We start from the raw sequence: 17,978 nt of genomic DNA on the forward strand, positions 1-17,978 counted from the left end.
TTTGGGCTAGCCTACTTCTTGATCCAACATGTTCTTTATTCATAATGGATATCCTGTAGGGACATGCTGTTCATTCTTGTTGCTTTGAAATAAATAAATAAATAATTCAGGTAGGTAGGTTAGAAGAGCAAAATAAGTAAATACTTTAAGGGCACCAAAACAAGACTGAGGAGCCAAACCAAATGAATAAGGCAAAGTAGTCAAGGTAACTGAAAATTCTAGAAACACAAAAACGTAATTTGACGCTCATAAGCTTCAAATTGTTCACTTTCTTTGTTTTTTATTATAGTAAAGAGGTGACTTCTCTGATTGGCTTATATCACCCCACTCCTGGATGACAGCGTGTCCAAAATGTGGAAATCAGTTAGCTGAATGCGTTATTGCAAAACCACACGTACATGTGAGACGTGCAAAAAGTACATAATCAAACTAAGAACAAAATAATAATACATTTTAGCTATCGTATCATCTTGAATAATGCAGGTTTATTGCCTAAAGCCATCTCGCACGGTCTCACACTTATTGAAGGGACAGCTATTCGACCCCTTTTCCTTCTCCTATAGGCAGAGATCTGGAGCTAATTGCGCGCTTGGTGTTACATGTCAATAGATATTCATGAAAAAGAAACGAGGTTCAGTTTTCGATAGCTTCGCACCCTCGCAACCAGGCTCCTCCTGATCATGGCAGACGGCAAAGGCTCTACCTCGTGGAAATGCTATATTTGGGCACGGAAGCTCAACGTCATCGCGTTGGGCTTGCAAATAAAAATGGAAAGAACGTGCTGACGTGATAGCTCTGACGTACGGGTTAACCCTGGCAACAGACGGAAAAGCATTGGGCTTGGTTGGGGTTTGGAAAACTACTGCTATTATACACCGAATTCACATGTTTGGAAGGTAAAGTTCCACTGAGTGAGATACGATAAACACAAAAACACAAAAAGTTTACTTAAATATCACTACGTCTTTATTAACATGTTATGCAAACACTCATTGCTGCTCTGTAAAAAAATAAAGTAATTTCATAAATAAAAGGACTAATGTTTTCACAGAAAACTTAATATAAGACCACTCAGACCATGGTTCAGACGAAGAACATAAGTTTTAGAGTTCTTTATAAACTTCACAATAATTCACACATTCCATCAACCACAAACAAACTGGGCTGATAATGACTATTGCTGTAAACACAATACAATATATTTTTTAATCTAGCACCATTAAATCATATTAACTTAAATAACTATGTGGCATGCTAGTACTTGCTTAATTTCTGTTGTAGGCAAGTCAATATCTATTAAAATAAAATAATAAGTTGCTATTTGTTACAAGTCCTTTCTGTAGCCCTGTGATCTGCACATTCTTTTTTATTAGTAAACTGTGCTTAGAAGGAAGTATTAGAGTTTATGGAAGTCTTTAAAGGGCCAGCAGCGTGGGTGAGTTGAGAGAATCAGAGGACTGGTCGTTGCTGTTGCTGCCTCTCCGGTGGGCAATGCCACAGCTAGAGAAGGTCTCTGCTTCTGGGAAGGTGAACACAAATGAAGAGGTGTAGGTGGTGTTGGCTGGGGTGCAGGTCACTACAGGAGTGCACAGGGGCTCAAAGTCATGGTTACTGGTTGAGGTGTGAAGAGGCTCCCAGTCCTGTGTGGTGTAGAGGGTGCTGGTAAGGTCCACCTCTGGCACAGAGCGAGCGGTCTCCATTTCCGTCTTGGCAAGCAGATCCAGAGACTCCTCTAGGACAGAGCTCTCGAGATCTGTCATTTTGACTGTGGTGCTGGAGATGGTGGCTGTAGAGAGAGTGGGTCTGCTGCTGGAGAAGATGGAGTTGGAGGTTGAGAACGTTGGTTGGCTGGAGGCACTTGTCTGTGTCTGAGAGCAGGGCTGAGCGGTCAGGCAGGAGTGGACTGGTGAGACAGCGGTCACAGGAAAATCAATGTCCAGCTCAGATGGGATTTTGCAGATGGGTTGGTGGGCAGCCAGTATAAACTCAAGCCTCTCTTTTTCTTTCAGCAGTTTGGCTATATCATTTTGCAGGCTAGACTTCTCATCCTCCAGCTGATCAGTTTCCTGTGATCAAGAAGGAATATGGAATATGCATTTAAGTGACACAAGAGAAGACTGCGTTATTACTACCAGTTATGATTTTTAAGTGGATACTTACAGCTTGGAGAGTGTCTGTGAGCTCCCGCCTCCTGTTGCGGCATTTGGCTGCTGCCTGCTTGTTTCTCTCTCTACGAATTCTACGTTTCTCCTCTTCTTCAGCAGAGATCTGTGGGGAAAAGAAAAAGTTAAACCTCCACTTTAAAAACAGAAACTTAGGGACCTACATAATGAATATATTTAAATTAATTATATTTACCTGTTCCTGTCTGCTTCTTTTGGAGTGAGCCTTCATGGCTGACCTCATGGCTGGCCCGGAGTATGATGAGCTAGGGCTTGAGCTATAGGGGTGAGCTCTGTGAGAGGGGGCCACTGAGGAGATCAAAGGCTGGACCATCCACTGCAAGTCTGGACTTGTTGAAATGGCTGTGACGGTAGGAATGAAGGCACTTGACGTTGTCAGCTCAGTGAATTCCTGGAATAAATAAATCAAAAACTCTTAAGTACATCTGCAGAAGAGACTGGAAAGCAGTGCTGGGTGCCTCTGAATAAAAGTAGTCTATAAAAAGCCTGATGGGTTAAAAATATCCTCATGATGTCAACTATGACGTTACACATACTCAATGGAGTGTTCAGGTGAATGAATGGAGAGAGGAGCTCCTACCAAAATGGTAATTACTGTGATATTACATCGTTAATGTTACATTTGGCCTTTATGCGGTGCATGACTATATTATAACTGAACTTATAATTGTCCTAGTTTATACTAACAATAGCAATGTAATGCTCCTGAGTAAAACTGTTTAAAATTGACTCACCTGAGACTGGGGAGACCCCATGCTGGAGTAGGATCCCGCTGGTGACGGAAAGTAACCCAAGTTATCTGTAGCCGGTGAAGCTGTGCTGCAGCGAGAAGACGAATCGCACTCCGTATTAAAACCGGTGAACATCATTGTTGCCTCGAAACGGTTTATATCCAACAAAGTCTTCTTTGCAGGACAGTAAGAATTTTAGAATCCCACAGGCACGTTTGTTTAAAAATGGAATAAGAAGCTCCGAAATATTGTGCTCGTAGCTAGTCCTCTCGAGAAAGTTTGACTGCCAACTCTGCCTGCTTGCGGGGTTTTTATAGGCGCTGACACGGACAGGCGATGACGTAGATAAAGGGAGGCGCCATTATGCGAAATCTCGAGGAACAAACAATCGCTTAACAACGCAATAATAGAAAAATATACACTTTAGATAGCATACACATGAAGATATATGTGTCATTAATAACAATAATGTACACAATAACAGGTTTACAAAGCCCCACATTAATTTTTTACACAAATCACCCTCGGCAAATGAAATATTCCAAACCGGGATCCCCAGTACGTCATCTTCCATATATGGTTCATCCTGTCGAATGGGCGGGCCCTGCTGGGAAATACACCACCTGAGATTGGCCGACTACGACATGGTGTAAGACAACAAACACTGAAGTCGTGGAGTCCTATGGATAGAAGGCTTACACAACAAAATACATTGATAATGCTTAAACAAGGAAAACTCTTTTAGAAACTTTTTGCGCCAAAGCACCAGGGTTGAGGCTAAACCATTGACTATACATATAAATCAGTTTCCTCAGGGTTTTTTTTTTTTAAATATATCGTTTATATACCATTCTAAGTCATTCTAAATAGAATGAATCAAATATGAACTGTTTGTATGTAGGCTATAGCCTATTATTATAGCAAGACAAACTACATGCATCAACACAGTCAAATGCTGACAAAGACAGCGTGCTTTACACCCACGGGCAATCCTTGTACCTCAGAAGGGGTGTGTTCAGTTGTCAAACAAGTTCATAACATGTCTTCTGTATACTTTTTTCCATTAGTATAAATTTCTGTGTCAGATGGGTTGCTTTCCCATAACTGAGGGAATCCCAGTGTTCTATTTTGTAATCTGATGTGCAGTTAACTCTTAAATGTATATAATAAACAATGTTGTCTATGTCTAAATTAAAATTTGTTGGTCTAAAACAGTTTTTAGAGCCTCAAAGATGATTATCGTTATATTTTTTTTAAATCACGTGCCTTTATTGTTTCATTAGACGTCTGAGCTATTAGTCGATGTTCACTGTTTTATTTTTCTAAATACAGCAGAAAGTCCGTCTGTGCTTATTGTGTCAAAGTTCACGCGGAGAGTTGTTACATAGTGTTTTGTCTCGCGCGGCTGTTTTGTTCAACATTCCTGGTTGCCATAGCAACACTCCACCCCTTCGCAGCAGTGACGTCACAGGTTTTTTTTCTCCTTCATAGTAACAAAGATTGTTAGTGGAAAAGACACATCACTTTAAGAAAAAGAAAACGTAGGTTGTCTGAGAAGATCTAGGCTGGCTGTGGTTAAAGAGTTGCTCTTCTGTTTCTGTAAGGATCTATGACTGCAGTCGACTTGACTGCGAAAGAAACGCAACTTCAGGCAACCAGCCCATGAGCCATGAGCCAGCCCATGGATCTAGTAAACTGAGACAGGAGTAACACAAGTGTTTGTTTTGAATGGAACTATGAGCGTAACTGTTACGTTTTGTGCAGTTCATTATGTTGTCAAAACAAAAGTAAGTTTATTGATTTTTTCAATGTTTCAGGGTCCGGTTTCAAACAGACAAGATCCTATATGGTCTATAACTTCAAAAGACCACATAAAATGGACTAAACGACGATCATCCTGAACCTTTTAACATTCACTGAAGTTGGTTTATCGTATATGATCTTGGATAAAAGACCCCCTAATTAAATGACATGCCAGTAAAGTTCAGGGGGCTGGCACTGCCGGGAAGCAGCCGGGAGCAGGGCTCCATTCATGCATCTCTCACATGACTGACCTATGAAACCATTCTACTAAATATAGAAATGTAAACTATAGAGACTGTTGGCTGTAGCTTGTATTTAGGCTCAGGGGGTCTACAAACTACATTTTAGCCCATTATTTTATGTAGGCAATAATGGGTCACTATAATAATAATAATGGGCTACGTAGAGGATAGGCTCATTAGAGCGCATGTGCTAACCCTAATAACTTTCACACTAAAAACAGAATTCAACCTTTTTGCTAAGAGACTAAATATTTATCTTGTATACATTTGCTTTGCACTTTTGGGAAACTTTTTTGCAGTTATACGTGAGGCCTAGTAGTTTCAATATCACATATCACACTTGTGTTATTTTGACTGGTCTACATTAGGACCATTTGCATTTTTATTACAAGTACGTATACATATTCATATGCTATTGTTTTGAAATATCTTAACACATGGATGGACCAGTAAGCTTGAAATAGAACAAATCCCAAATGTTGCATACTTGCTTGCATACTTGCTTGTAAAGTAGAAATCACCTTTCCTCATACAATGTTCTCCTTCTTGTAATTTGTAACGCGTGTTTTGCTTTCTTTTGTGACCGAGTAGTCACATTCACTTGCATCCATCACTTCCATCTGCGCTCCCCTTTGTGAAGGCGCACATCATCGCCGGAAACTCCATAAATGGTTCGACGAGACCACTTGACGATCGTCTGATTTACCCGATACTACATCTGCAATTATGCTGCTGGAGCTATTAGGCCATCTTCCGCCACCTGTCAAATTTTAATGGGCAAACTTATGATGAGAATAAATCATGTTAATAAATGAATGAAATGAATGAATGAAAGTTAATTGCCAACCGTCATGTATTTTGAGTACTTCCAATGGTCCCAGTAGTACAAGAAGCCTATAAGGAACAGTACCGTATTTCATTTGGGAAAAAGAAATGCGTTTTTACACGCGGTGGGCACAATAAGAACACACTGTATCCTATGCCTGTGATGCAGATGCTGCATATATGACGTGACGTAGTGAGGGTATCTTGAAGACGGGTAGCGCTATAAATAGCCTAAATAAACGAAGACCTGAATTTAAGTCCAAATGTGCTGTGATTGTTATTTTAAAAATAGAATAAACATAATTCCTCCATCCTTAACTCCTAAAAAACACATGCATTTATTAAGAACTTAAGAAAACCAGACTATTCTCAGTCCATCTCACCTCCCTCTTTCCGTAATGGTTTGGTCTCCCCACACCGATTTCATTCATAAAATTTCGGATCACTATAAAAGGCGAGTCTCTTCACTATCTGCACGGTGTGAGAACCAGGTAAATGACAATTAAATCAGCATTAGGCATTTATGCTGCACATAAGCCAAGGATATAGAGTGACAATATATGCCGCAATTTAGATTTTAGGAAACGACCATGCATAAAGACTCCTGCCCTGAGTTCGACTCGTCATCCAGCTGCGGCGCATCATCTTCGGACGGGGACACCCCTGGATGCAACCAGCAGCCTGAAGCGCGTTTATCAGAGAACATATCCGAGGTACAATCTAATTTTAATTTTTGTAATAACATTTTATTTATTTTTTTGTATAGATGCCAATCGAAATGTATTGCACTGAAGAGATATTTAAGGACAAAATGCTCTGTAACGGCTTTAACCTCATGCGTCAATGAATTCGTTATTGATCATACCGAGATAAATTTGACCCTAATACATTTCACCCGTGTCGTAGTGTTCGATTTAACTGATTATGTCCATTCGATGTCGCAGATGAACGAGCCACTGACACAACTGTCACAATATGGCTGGTTATTGTAGACCAAGAACACTTAAAATTGCAATTCACTCCCGAGGCTTGGTATAAATGTATGTGTGTCTTTGTGTATTTCAGGACACTAGCAACAGTGGGACAGACTCTGTAGTGCCCACAGCCCGAACATTCTCCACCCGCGGCAAAGCCAAGTCCTACGGCGCCACCCAGTCGTCTTCCTCGGCAGGTGCATTCAAGGCGAAGTTCTCCAAGAAGAGACAGAAGGAGCAGGTAAATGACAGAAACAGATACATGTATTTACTTATAATCTAGAGTCATGTGCCTACAAATGGCACAAATCATTTTTGTATGTGCAAAACACAACTGAAATATTGGTTAATGTATGGCTTATATATGTATAAACATTGTTATTGTAGCTCTCTAAAGAGGAGGAGGAACGGAGGAGGATCAGGAGAGAGAGAAACAAAATTGCTGCAGCAAAATGTCGCAACAGAAGGAAGGAACTAATAGACACACTCCAAGCAGTAAGTGTCCATTTAATATCATCTGTATAACATTCATATAACACACATAAGGCATAAATATGGATGCCCGTTGCTCATGTTGATATCATTGATCACAGGAAACAGACCTACTGGAGGACGAGAAGACATCACTCCAGAGAGAGATAGCTGACCTGCTAAAGGAGAAGGAGCGACTTGAGCAGGTTTTAGCATCTCATGAATCTTCATGCAAACTGTCTATGAATGACAGCAGTGAGGAAGAGTCTGAAGACTGTCCATGCTCTCCACTGCCACAATCCATGCTAGACAATGTAAAAAATTCAAAAACTAACATGGACAGTGTTCCTTGTAGTCCAACAACTGCCATTTTGGGAAACTCCAACATCCTCCTGTGCTCCAGTGCAGAGGAAGATGCTCTTGATTTGGAGGGAGATGATTTGGATGACCTTGTGCCTACTTTAGAGATGGAGGTACTGTCAGAAACCACAGCATCCGTGCCTGACATAGATATGGGCACTCCATTCTGTCAGTCAGATTGGGAAACCCTGTATAAGTCTGTGGCCAATGACTTTGACTCTCTCAGCACGCCAGTCATGTCTTCCAGTCCCACTTGTAGCAATTACCGCTCTGTGTTTTCCTTTAATTACTCAGAGATTGTTTCTTTGGCTGAGAGCTGTGAGAGTCTCAAAGGAGGTGCATCTGATTTCACAAAAGATCTACACTCTCCAACGCTACTTGCTCTGTGAGCTTAAGAACTGATGCAATATGTACATAGATTTTAACCAGCCAACAAGCTTGTGTAGAGGATTGGGGACATTTTGATTTTGTGCTAAAAGTTAACTTAAAGAAAATGATATAGTTGTTACTGTAACATGGTTGATTACTTCCATTCTACTGGTATAATGCTGAGTTTGTACTGGTAACAATGCATGCAAAAACGTCCTTTCTAATATGAAGTGGTATTATGACTATATAAAAGTGAAGTAAAGCCAAATAATGCAAGATAATTGTTAATGTAATGTGTAAAAATGTGCATTTTCTATGGTTCTCTGTGTCACTTGTTTGTCTTTTCTGTATGTGTCATGTATTATCAATGTGTACACTACAGTATTTTATGACATGGTTTATTTTTTTTATTGTTACTTACATGTTGCAAATAAGCGCAAAACATACATTTCTTTGATTCAACATTTGAAACAAGTAAGAATACAACAAGAATAAATATGATTTTATATACATTTTCTCTTGTGTTGCCTATGAAGCTAAATATGAGAGACGTTATAGCGACCATTATGAAATGCCTAAAATAGCTTTAGAATATTAAAATGAGGATATGGCGTCCTCTGCCCTCTTCTGTAGCCTTGCACATGTGCTAAGTGACGATTACATAAAACGCTGCATGGAGCGCGTGTTCGTTTGTCAAATGAGTGGGAGCCGCAGATACAGTGGGCTAATTATTTATTCATCGCTCGTTTCTCTGCTTCTCTATTGTCACGGTCAAGGGAATCCGACTTCACGGCAGCGCAGGACGTACGTACAGTGCATGACGTCAGCACGCGGGTGATTGCGTATAACTTCCCTTGCCCATATTTGGGACATGGGTAACTGCAGTTATTTTGTTTCTATGGCAACTGGTGTCATATTTCGGGATTGGAAGATGTCGGGAAACAGAAGAGGAGATGGGCAGTGGATGCGATTAAGCGTAAATATAACCAAGCTTCTCGCCAAACTGCTAAATGAAATGCCCAGTTTAATAGCTAACATGAATTATAACGTAAGGTATGCTCATTGCTGATACATCTTAAAATTATTTACAATTTTATAACATCCTTAAAAACAAACAATTATTATTCAATTTCATATTATTATTGGGATATTATTTCCAATTAAGCATCTTATCAGGTAGCGTTAAGAGAAGGACGGGGTCGCCAGCCTGTCCGCTGGTAAAACCGCGTTGAAAAGGGTTGGGAACATAGACTGTATACGGTCTATATAGGGTTGAGAACTGCATCACGCGTTGTTCACCTCCGTCTCTCCAACAGAGGGCGCTAGCTAGTTAGTGCACGAGTAACTGTGTCAGCTCATATTGTGCTGTCATTTGATTTCTTAATTTTACCAACTGTGAAATGGTAAACCATCTAAAAAACGAAATTTTGTCTTAACTGAAAATAGTTGTTACTTCCTTGAGATGACTGGTACTGTAAAGGGGGAAAAACATTTAGACTAAATGAAACATCCATGCAAGCATAAAATACAAATAGAGTTGTTTGTCCCCTGCAAACTTGCTCAAGGAGAGTGGACATTTGTCACACAATTTGTAGTCTGAATGAAATATAGTCCTGCAGTTTATAATTTCCTATGATAACGTTGGTCACCGGTGCACACTTGATGTGCCTGGTGATTATTATTAAACTACAAAAGGGAAGGAAGGTGAATAAACGTAAAGTCTGTCTACATTTCTGTCTGGGGTCTGATGGTTGAATGAGTCAGGAAACTGTCTGAGTGTCAGGGTATTTCCAACAGATAAAATATGGATAACACCATTCATATTTACAGAACAAAAACACTGGTTATTGGCCATTTTGATATTTTCTTAAAAAACAAAACACAACAACATAATTCTCTTGAGCAGCAAAACTTTAAATACTGTATTCTGCTACTAGGGTAATGATATGTTCATTTTTTAAAAATCTCTTATTATGTTTAAGACAAACACTGTAATCACGCTGTAAAAGATGCACTATGTAACCTTTCAGGTAGAGGGTCCACCACCTGCTCTCCATGGAGATGTTACTGCTTTGCCTGGAGTGGTCCACAGTATGGCATTAAGCTGATCTATGTCCATGTTGTAAAACCACAAGACCAGTTAGGTCAGATATCTGTGAATGCATTGTAATGCTTTACTTTGACAGTGCACCCCAAGAAGAAACTTCCCACTTCCTAGATCTAGAGACTAATGGGGATCAGCAATTAAAAAAAAAAGTCCACAAACAGAAGAGTGATAAGCTTAATGCCATAATTTAGAAAATACCTGGTAAACAATAACATCGCTATGGAGACAAGCAGGTACCTTACCCTCAACCAGATTAGTTACACAGCACCTTGAGCCTGGTTGACTGAAACCCTTAACTATATATATTGTTTGCACTGAGACACACCTGTGTGTAGATGTAAAACAAAAACATTACATATTTTCAACATTCTTTGAAAACAGGGAATGTTTTTTTGGGTGGTAGTTCCGTATAAATACAAAATATGAAATGTGTCATTGAAGCCAAGACAGACAATGACACACTTCCCTTTGAGCCCCCTTTAGACACAGGGCATAATTTACTGTGGAACTAAATTAGAGTCTAAAACGAGGAACAGTCTGGAAGTTTGGCCGAAGTCTATCTCAGCTGTGCACTCTGGATGGAAAAAGAAGCAGGGTAGATTTTTATAACAACAGTTTAATCAAACCGTTGGTGTAACATTTCTCATACCCCTTTAATAAGTTCCATTTTATATTAAAATGTATTTATTTTGTATTGCTATTGCTTTATATATTATATTTACTGTTCTAAACTATAAATGGCAGTACTATAAAAGTCTGAAGATATAACACATAAAGATAAGATAAAGCTTGTGTGTTGCAAAGTCTTAAAAACACTTGATTACTGGATTAAAAAGATGAGATGATAACAAAATAGTTAATGTCATCTTGGTCAAGGGTCAGTAGGCCTTAAATGTAGTTATAGCAATTAACTACATTCTCTTCGACAGTATAGCAATTGTTTCACTCTTCAGCTGTCTCTCAAAAACAAAAACACTAAGGGTTAGGAGTACATAAATAGCAGGCTAATAAACGGTGGCTATTTATTGACTACTTGACTACTGAAGGCGTTTGTTTATCACAGTATCAGCCTTTAGTCTGTCCTGAAAACTTTCCTCTAAGCCGTGTGTATGTTTGGTTGCTAGGGGTGGAGCAAATAAATCCGCGTCTATAACCCTCCCCTTACATTATTTTGATCCATGCTGACGTCTGGGACACAAGTTCCGCATTCCCGAGCGCTCATAGACCTGAGCAGCACTACTTAAACGGGCTGATGCAACGAGCTGTGCTGCTAGCCCCAAACAAGCACACTACACCCAACTCCAGAGTCCCACACCGGGCCAACACGAGCTCCTGCGGGGTTTGGACGCACTACAGGTACCAGCTGAACACAAATACAAATATATTTTATTTGATTCAAACAAGAGTTGAATCAAATACGTTCTCAGTTTGTTTTATCATGTGTTTTGTGCGAATAACTTATTGTACATCGTGTAGATAAGTTATTCAAAATACGTTTATTCAAAAATAAGTTTGATGAACTTTTTCGTCTTGCTCCGTCTTCGTCTCGGTGGAAGATGCTGCTCAGTCATTTGGCTGGTGTTACATCTGCTTTTGCAGCTGTGGGTTTACAGCTCATTTCTAGTTAGACCGTTAGAGCTAAAACACTGGTAAGAGTCTGTTTGTTTTTCACCTCAAAAAGCCTTATTGTGAGAGGGACCAAACAGCAGATGTGTCGGCTAGATGCTTGTGGCGGTATTATGTAACGCACGAGACTTGTAGAAGTGTTAGCGATGTTCACAGCGGATGTCATAATTCGTGTACTTACGCCAACCATATATTATATAAAACAGAACATCACTATGAACAACGGCGTTGGATACAAGACATATATTTATATTTCAGGAATGGTAAATGACTATTGTAAGGTCGAGGGAGACTCTTTTACCACATTACAGGTGCACAAATGGAGGACCCCGGACAGTTAAATGTTGAGTGAGTAGTGGCCATTGGCACTTAACATAGAGTGACTGAGCTGCATAGTGCAGTTAGTGTGTCATTCTAAGCAAATGCAGGACATAAACACACCTGGCCCAGGTACAGCAAAGCTCAGACCATGCTTCTCCTGTGTTGCAAACATGGGTTCATAAGTTCAGTGTTTTCCATTGATGCCACAGCATGCTTTCCAGCTGGTGCAATGCATACTGTGTCCAGACAGGACACAGTTGTGTGTGATGGACGTCTTTCCTTTGTTTCAAACTGTTTACATGTGGATAAGTGAGCTGGCATATGTAGCAAGGGCTTTAAATGCCCCAGCGCTTGCCCGGGCATATCCATACCATGGTTTGTGCATAAATGGAACACTGCAGTGGATTAATAGGAAAGAGCTGGCGAGCCGACAAGTGGTGAAGGGCCAGTGGGGCTGAGAGGCTGGACGTGGGCGCACAGGGTTTATTTTAAATAGAAATGCCTTCCAGTGCGTCTCTGGAGAGCGAGAATTGCCAAGCTACACCCCAGTACACTGAATAGACAGCAGACGCATTGCAGGCGAGCCAACTATGCAACAACCAGCTCTGTGATTCTAATACTAATTCTGGGGGTATCACATTATCAGATTCACATTGTAGTCTTCATAAGCCTTTCCACATGGCCTGTAAAAACATTGTTGAGACAGACTAGAGGTACACCATGAAAACTGAAGCCCAAATGTCATGGGCTGTAACTGAGCAGAGGACATTAAAAGCATTTTTTCTAAACACAGCCCATAATGTGGCCTTTTATCAAGGTTATGATTTCCAGATTGCCCACATGTTATTAGGAATGCAACTGCGCAAACTACTGTGCCACTTATAACAGCAAGCAGCTTTGGAAAATACCTTGTGATGTGAATATGTGAACAAAAATGCAAGTGGACAATTAGGAAAACTCTTAGTTATTGCTTCTGATGACCTGTCTTTATTGAGCGATATTTAATTTAGATTTTTTTCTTTTCTTTTCAAAGTAATTAACATCTGACCAAGTGTTTTGTCTAATTTGAATGTTTAAATAATTTTAATAATGCAGACAAGACCACCCAGATGTAGAATATAGAAGTGAATAGGATTTATGCCAACAATCACAAAGACGGCTACGAGCTACGACAGCACCTATGCTGTGTGTGTTTCTGCAGGTGTCTCATGTCTGAAGCAGATTAACAAACTTAATTTTCTCACAGAATCAGCTATACCTTAGTGTTCATTTAGCATATCTTAAGCGTCTCATTAAGTAAAATGAAAGTTACAAACTTATCTTGCATGTATGTGTTCTAAGATCATGTAAACTAACCGGTCTAGATGAACAAGTGAGGACTGACGAACATTTGCCTGCAGTGACATTTTCACCATGGGGAATATACGAGAGTTCTTTTAATATGTTTTTTGTTTGAGTTAAATCATTATGTAGATTAAGATTTTGAAGAATGTCTGTGTATTTGGACTGGCCTGTCCCGCTGAAAGACATGCCAAATTCCCTTGTTTCCTTTGGGGATTGTGAAAGTTTTAACTCAACACAGTCTGACTAAGTGGAGACGATAATGATGATCACTGAGACCTTGGCCAGAGTGTGCCTTGGCTTTCATTGTTCATTTTTACCACTTTGTGTAAAGTAAGAAGACTGTGTGTGGTCAATGCATGGAGTTTTGAAGTAACTTTTCACAAACTTAATACAAATAAACTACAGACAGTAGTAGGAATCTCACAAGAAAGGAAAAATTAAATCTTAATTAACACGAAATAAATTTGTCTGTTTATGCTCTGGTGAAAGTCATAGGAAATGAGTTAAGCATGAGCAATGTCCACCTAGAACGCTAGACTCCAAGTCGCCAACATTAACTATTCACACTGTGAATATGTAATCGAAATGTACCTACACTAAATGAGAACATTTATGGTAAGTTTAAAAATGTGGATTTAATGATAATTTCATGTTACTTTGGTTAAGCCATAGTCCTAGTTTGTAAAAGCCTGCTTTGTCCCTCTCCTTTGGGGTCCTACAGGAATGATAATGGGGCGAGTGGCTCTGTCGGTGAGGGGCTGAATTCCTCCGTCGTGCTAATTGGGCTCAGGAAATGGAGCGATTTAGTGTATCTGAAGACTGATAGAGTGTGTCAGCAGAGGAATCAGAGGATTGTATATATTTATGTAAGGCCAGCAGCGCTCTGATATACAGAAGACCTTCTCTTCTCTCAGCTCTCCAAAGCTCAGACAGAGAGAGGGGTTGGTTGGTTTTGGGCTGCAGCCAGCACCTGCGTTCTGCACTATATTTCATTACTAATAAATGACATTTCCGCTCCCCGCCCTCTTGCGTGTCTTCTTGCTATTTCTGAGAGGCAGCAGTGCCACTGTAAGGGTCTTTGTTTAAACTGCATATTGACCTTAGCCAGATGTATGTTTTTATTGTATATGTAACACTTACAAACTTTTTTTGTTTTTAACATAGTAGTTAGTTTTAAATATTAAAAAAATATATATTTTGTAGGTAGTTAGACCAGAAAGCAACCCCTGGCTATCTCAAGCTTGGCGGTAGATTTCCTACATGAGATTTGATGTCAGGCGGACACACTGGAGGTTTGTTCTTTTATATATTGTCTGTGTCTGTGTGTCTCGAGGTCTTCCTGCATCTGAATTGGCAAGTTCCAACATGCGGTGAGGAATGGGGGCTTTCCTTTCTATATGGCTGACTTAACCTATTGACTTTGACTTTGCACTACTTTTCTGAATATTTACTACTAATATTCTCTGCAATATGTAGGTAATTTCTTAAATGTACATTGAGACTCGACTCTACTCAGATTTCTTGTCAGCTAACATTTCAAGTTGTGCCTCTGTGTTGGTGCATGTCTGGACACTTACAACTTGCTTTGAGAAAGTTTTCTGCACCTTCTATGTTCACACTTTTTAGAGGAGCATCAGAGTGAGGGGCTTCTGAGAGATTTTTAGCAGAGCTTGTTCTTTTCCTCTCCAGCAAAAACAACTAAACTGTTGTTGCCAAGGGCTGGGTACATGCAAGCATACAGAGAAGTGAAGAAGCACAGGAGACTGGGAAATGAACTCATAAAACAACTTGACTCTACCTCCATATGACAACTGTTGTTTTAGTGGATCTATTATGTTCTGCTGTGGTACCACTTCTGATTGGTGCTCAGTATTTAACAGTTGGATACCCGCCTGTGAGCTGGGTGGAGTGAATTAGAATAGGCTTACATAACTCTGCTTTTATGCTTGCTGTAATAGCCAGGCTTGCTTTCATTTTAGCAGAAAACAGATGCAGAGAAAGAGATACTTTGAATACAGTCAGGTTGTCAGCTAGTTACCCACCAGCAAAGTCAGCTGTTTTTCTGACCCTCACAATGCACGTCTTTGTGGCTTACATATGAGAGGGGCTTTGTATGTCTGCTCCAACCTGCCCAACCTCCAGCCGGAGAAAAACAATGTGGCGGTAATGGAGAATAATTTGCAATTACTCATTTACAGTAATCTGTCTTTTAAGAGTACATTTTCTGTGGTCTCTATAACTAATTTTGCACACTAACAAGTTCAGTATCAGCAGCTTATTTCATCAGTTTGTCACTTTAATGATGGTCATGTTGCATAAACCACTCAGTCTGTTCACTATTATCTAGTGCGTCTGACATGTGCACAGTGGGACAGTCCTAGACACCTCCTTTGAGGGATTTGCCTCACATTTCACTTTTCCCTCTTTAACATTTGTTTTTTATTTGTCCATATGAGATTTTCCAGTTCTTGGTCTTCTAGTCATTAGGGAGAAGTCTTAATTGTGTTACTTCCTTGTGGACTGCTCTGGTTCTGCTTTTCCTCTGCGTTCTCATTCCTCTCTGATTGCGTTAAAAGAGCTGTGGTCAAAGCCTTAAAATACCTTGAATTGTTGAAAGAGTCTGGGGTGAAATGAGAGCGTGCCTGTTGTCTTTAGATTTGACTGCTTTTGGTTTCCCTTTACTAAGACCAAATGCATATTTGAAAGGGAATTCCTGGGCTTGGTAAACCATCTCAGTTTTATTGTAGAAAACATGTTTCTTTTTGCACAAGTAGCTTCAGGTTTGAGTGTGCAGCTGTCGAAGTTTTCTCTTAACAGTTGATGACTCAGAATCCACCCCAGTCGTACATCTCACTGCAACGTACATTCACAAGAATGTCTTCGACTCAACTTCTTCTCTGTTTTTCCTTCCATGTTTTTCCTTAGGGGTGGTGGTGTCCGGGTGGGACATGATGCCGGGACAGATTCCTGACCCTGCTCTGGCAGCGGGCTCCCTTCCCAGTCTGGGGTTGGCGGGCATCTCAGCTACCACACTCACCGACCAACTCAAACTGGCAGACTTTCGACAGCTGGGCTCCATGCTGGCCCCCCTACACTTCCTGGGCCGGCTGGGGAAGAGGCCACTGCTCATAAAGACTGAGGTGAGAAGACCTTTGACTCATAGAAATGACAATGTGAGACAATCTGTGGTGAGAGCGGCCCATGAAGAAATGAAAATGCATCTGTCACTGAGGGACCAAATGAATTAGCTCATCAAATACTGAGCCTGCACTTCTGAACTAATGGAAATCATAGCTTCATATGATGTCTGCTGCTCTTAAAAAACACTTAAACATCTTTAGTCAACTTTCCAGTTAAAATATCATTTTTATACTGATGTACTTTGCAGAAGGAAAGAAATGCATCAAATAAATGTGGAATAAAGCCACTATTAATTTAGTGTTTAGAAGGTTAAAGTGCTAAATTATTCAAATTAAATTACTGTGTAGATGCTTTTCTGAGAATTATTTACCACTAATATAATAATGAAGCACAAATATAATTTCAGATGGATGAAGATGAAGAAAGAAGGAAGCGACGAAGAGAGAAAAACAAGGTGGCCGCTGCACGCTGTCGAAACAAAAAGAAGGAACGAACAGACTTCCTTCAGCGGGTGAGACATGAAACCACTTTGTATGGTAAAGAGTACAATGCAGGATATGAGACTTTGTCTGAGCTTACTCATTTTGTGAAAATAACAGTTACATAAAAGTCAGTTTCAGAGGTGTGTTTCTTGTGTAACGTGAAGCTTTACCCTTCTGTCCAGGAATCGGAGCGTCTAGAAATGGTGAATTCTGAGCTAAAAGCTCAAATTGAAGAACTTCGTCAGGAGAGACAGCAACTCATGATGATGCTAAACCTGCACCGGCCCACCTGCATAGTGAGGACAGACAGTGTGAAAACACCAGAGAGTGAGGCCAACCCTCTGCTGGAGCAGCTGGCCCTAGACAAGAACTGAAGACATCAGACAGTAGAGAACTGGAAATACATTTCTATGAAGCACTTGAGCTCTGAGCTGGACACTTTGGAGACTCTGCCCTAAAACCTGCAGGACAGCAACAGGAGCTGGCTCTGCCTGTTGAAATTCTGCACAAAGTGGATGGAGACACCTTCTGTGCCTAGATGAATCATGAACCACCTCTTCGTAAAGGGACCAATGAAAGCATAAGATAATCACAGGAAACAACAGCGTGGATACACTAATAGCAACAAGGTGCTCGGTTTCAAAAGCCCTGTGTATTTTGGCACTATTTTCTATAAACTTTTGTTTTCTCCATATGAACTGCACCAGGGTGGATTATTTTTTATTCATGGTATGCCTGGACTGTGTGCTGGTAACGCTTATAAATGGAGACGCTGGCGTCCTACAAAAAGCACATATTGATTCATTGTTTACAACTTGTTTTAAGTGTTCATTATTGAACATATTTTATACTGCTTTGTATTCATAAATATGTACAATAACACTTGATGTGATTCTTTGCTTCAGGAATGCCCACTGAAAAATCTTAGCTACAGCTTTGGTATTGAATTCAATGTTTGATTTTTGTAGTCACTTGCCCCATCTAGTGGATTTCGTGGTG

At 40.2% G+C, this 17,978-nt stretch overlaps 3 protein-coding genes across 3 annotated transcripts; 2 read left to right on the forward strand and 1 right to left on the reverse strand.

The window, feature by feature from the left end:
• Positions 1-943: 943 nt before the first annotated feature.
• On the reverse strand, positions 944-3,214 carry fosab (v-fos FBJ murine osteosarcoma viral oncogene homolog Ab). The gene is made up of 4 exons (XM_020922187.2): positions 2,918-3,214; positions 2,359-2,574; positions 2,161-2,268; positions 944-2,066 (listed from the first exon to the last, which is right to left on the reverse strand). The coding sequence occupies exons 1-4, from the start codon at positions 3,050-3,052 to the stop codon at positions 1,416-1,418; spliced, it is 1,110 nt and encodes a 369-aa protein (XP_020777846.1). The 5' UTR covers positions 3,053-3,214; the 3' UTR covers positions 944-1,415.
• Positions 3,215-4,473: 1,259 nt separating this feature from the next.
• LOC110156391 (protein c-Fos-like) lies at positions 4,474-8,390 on the forward strand. Its single transcript, XM_020920596.2, has 6 exons — positions 4,474-4,701; positions 6,239-6,275; positions 6,359-6,497; positions 6,850-6,999; positions 7,146-7,253; positions 7,352-8,390. Exons 3-6 carry the CDS (start codon positions 6,375-6,377, stop codon positions 7,976-7,978), a joined length of 1,008 nt encoding a protein of 335 aa, XP_020776255.1. The 5' UTR covers positions 4,474-4,701; positions 6,239-6,275; positions 6,359-6,374; the 3' UTR covers positions 7,979-8,390.
• A 2,843-nt stretch (positions 8,391-11,233) lies between these two features.
• LOC110153516 (jun dimerization protein 2-like) lies at positions 11,234-17,861 on the forward strand. Its single transcript, XM_020917425.2, has 4 exons — positions 11,234-11,421; positions 16,282-16,496; positions 16,904-17,008; positions 17,162-17,861. The coding sequence occupies exons 2-4, from the start codon at positions 16,305-16,307 to the stop codon at positions 17,351-17,353; spliced, it is 489 nt and encodes a 162-aa protein (XP_020773084.1). The 5' UTR covers positions 11,234-11,421; positions 16,282-16,304; the 3' UTR covers positions 17,354-17,861.
• The last annotated feature ends 117 nt before the right edge of the window (positions 17,862-17,978 follow it).

Source organism: Boleophthalmus pectinirostris, unplaced genomic scaffold (assembly GCF_026225935.1).
Source record: "Boleophthalmus pectinirostris isolate CB_2022bp ecotype Guang Dong unplaced genomic scaffold, ASM2622593v1 HiC_scaffold_13, whole genome shotgun sequence".
Classification (NCBI taxonomy): Eukaryota; Metazoa; Chordata; class Actinopteri; order Gobiiformes; family Gobiidae; genus Boleophthalmus; species Boleophthalmus pectinirostris.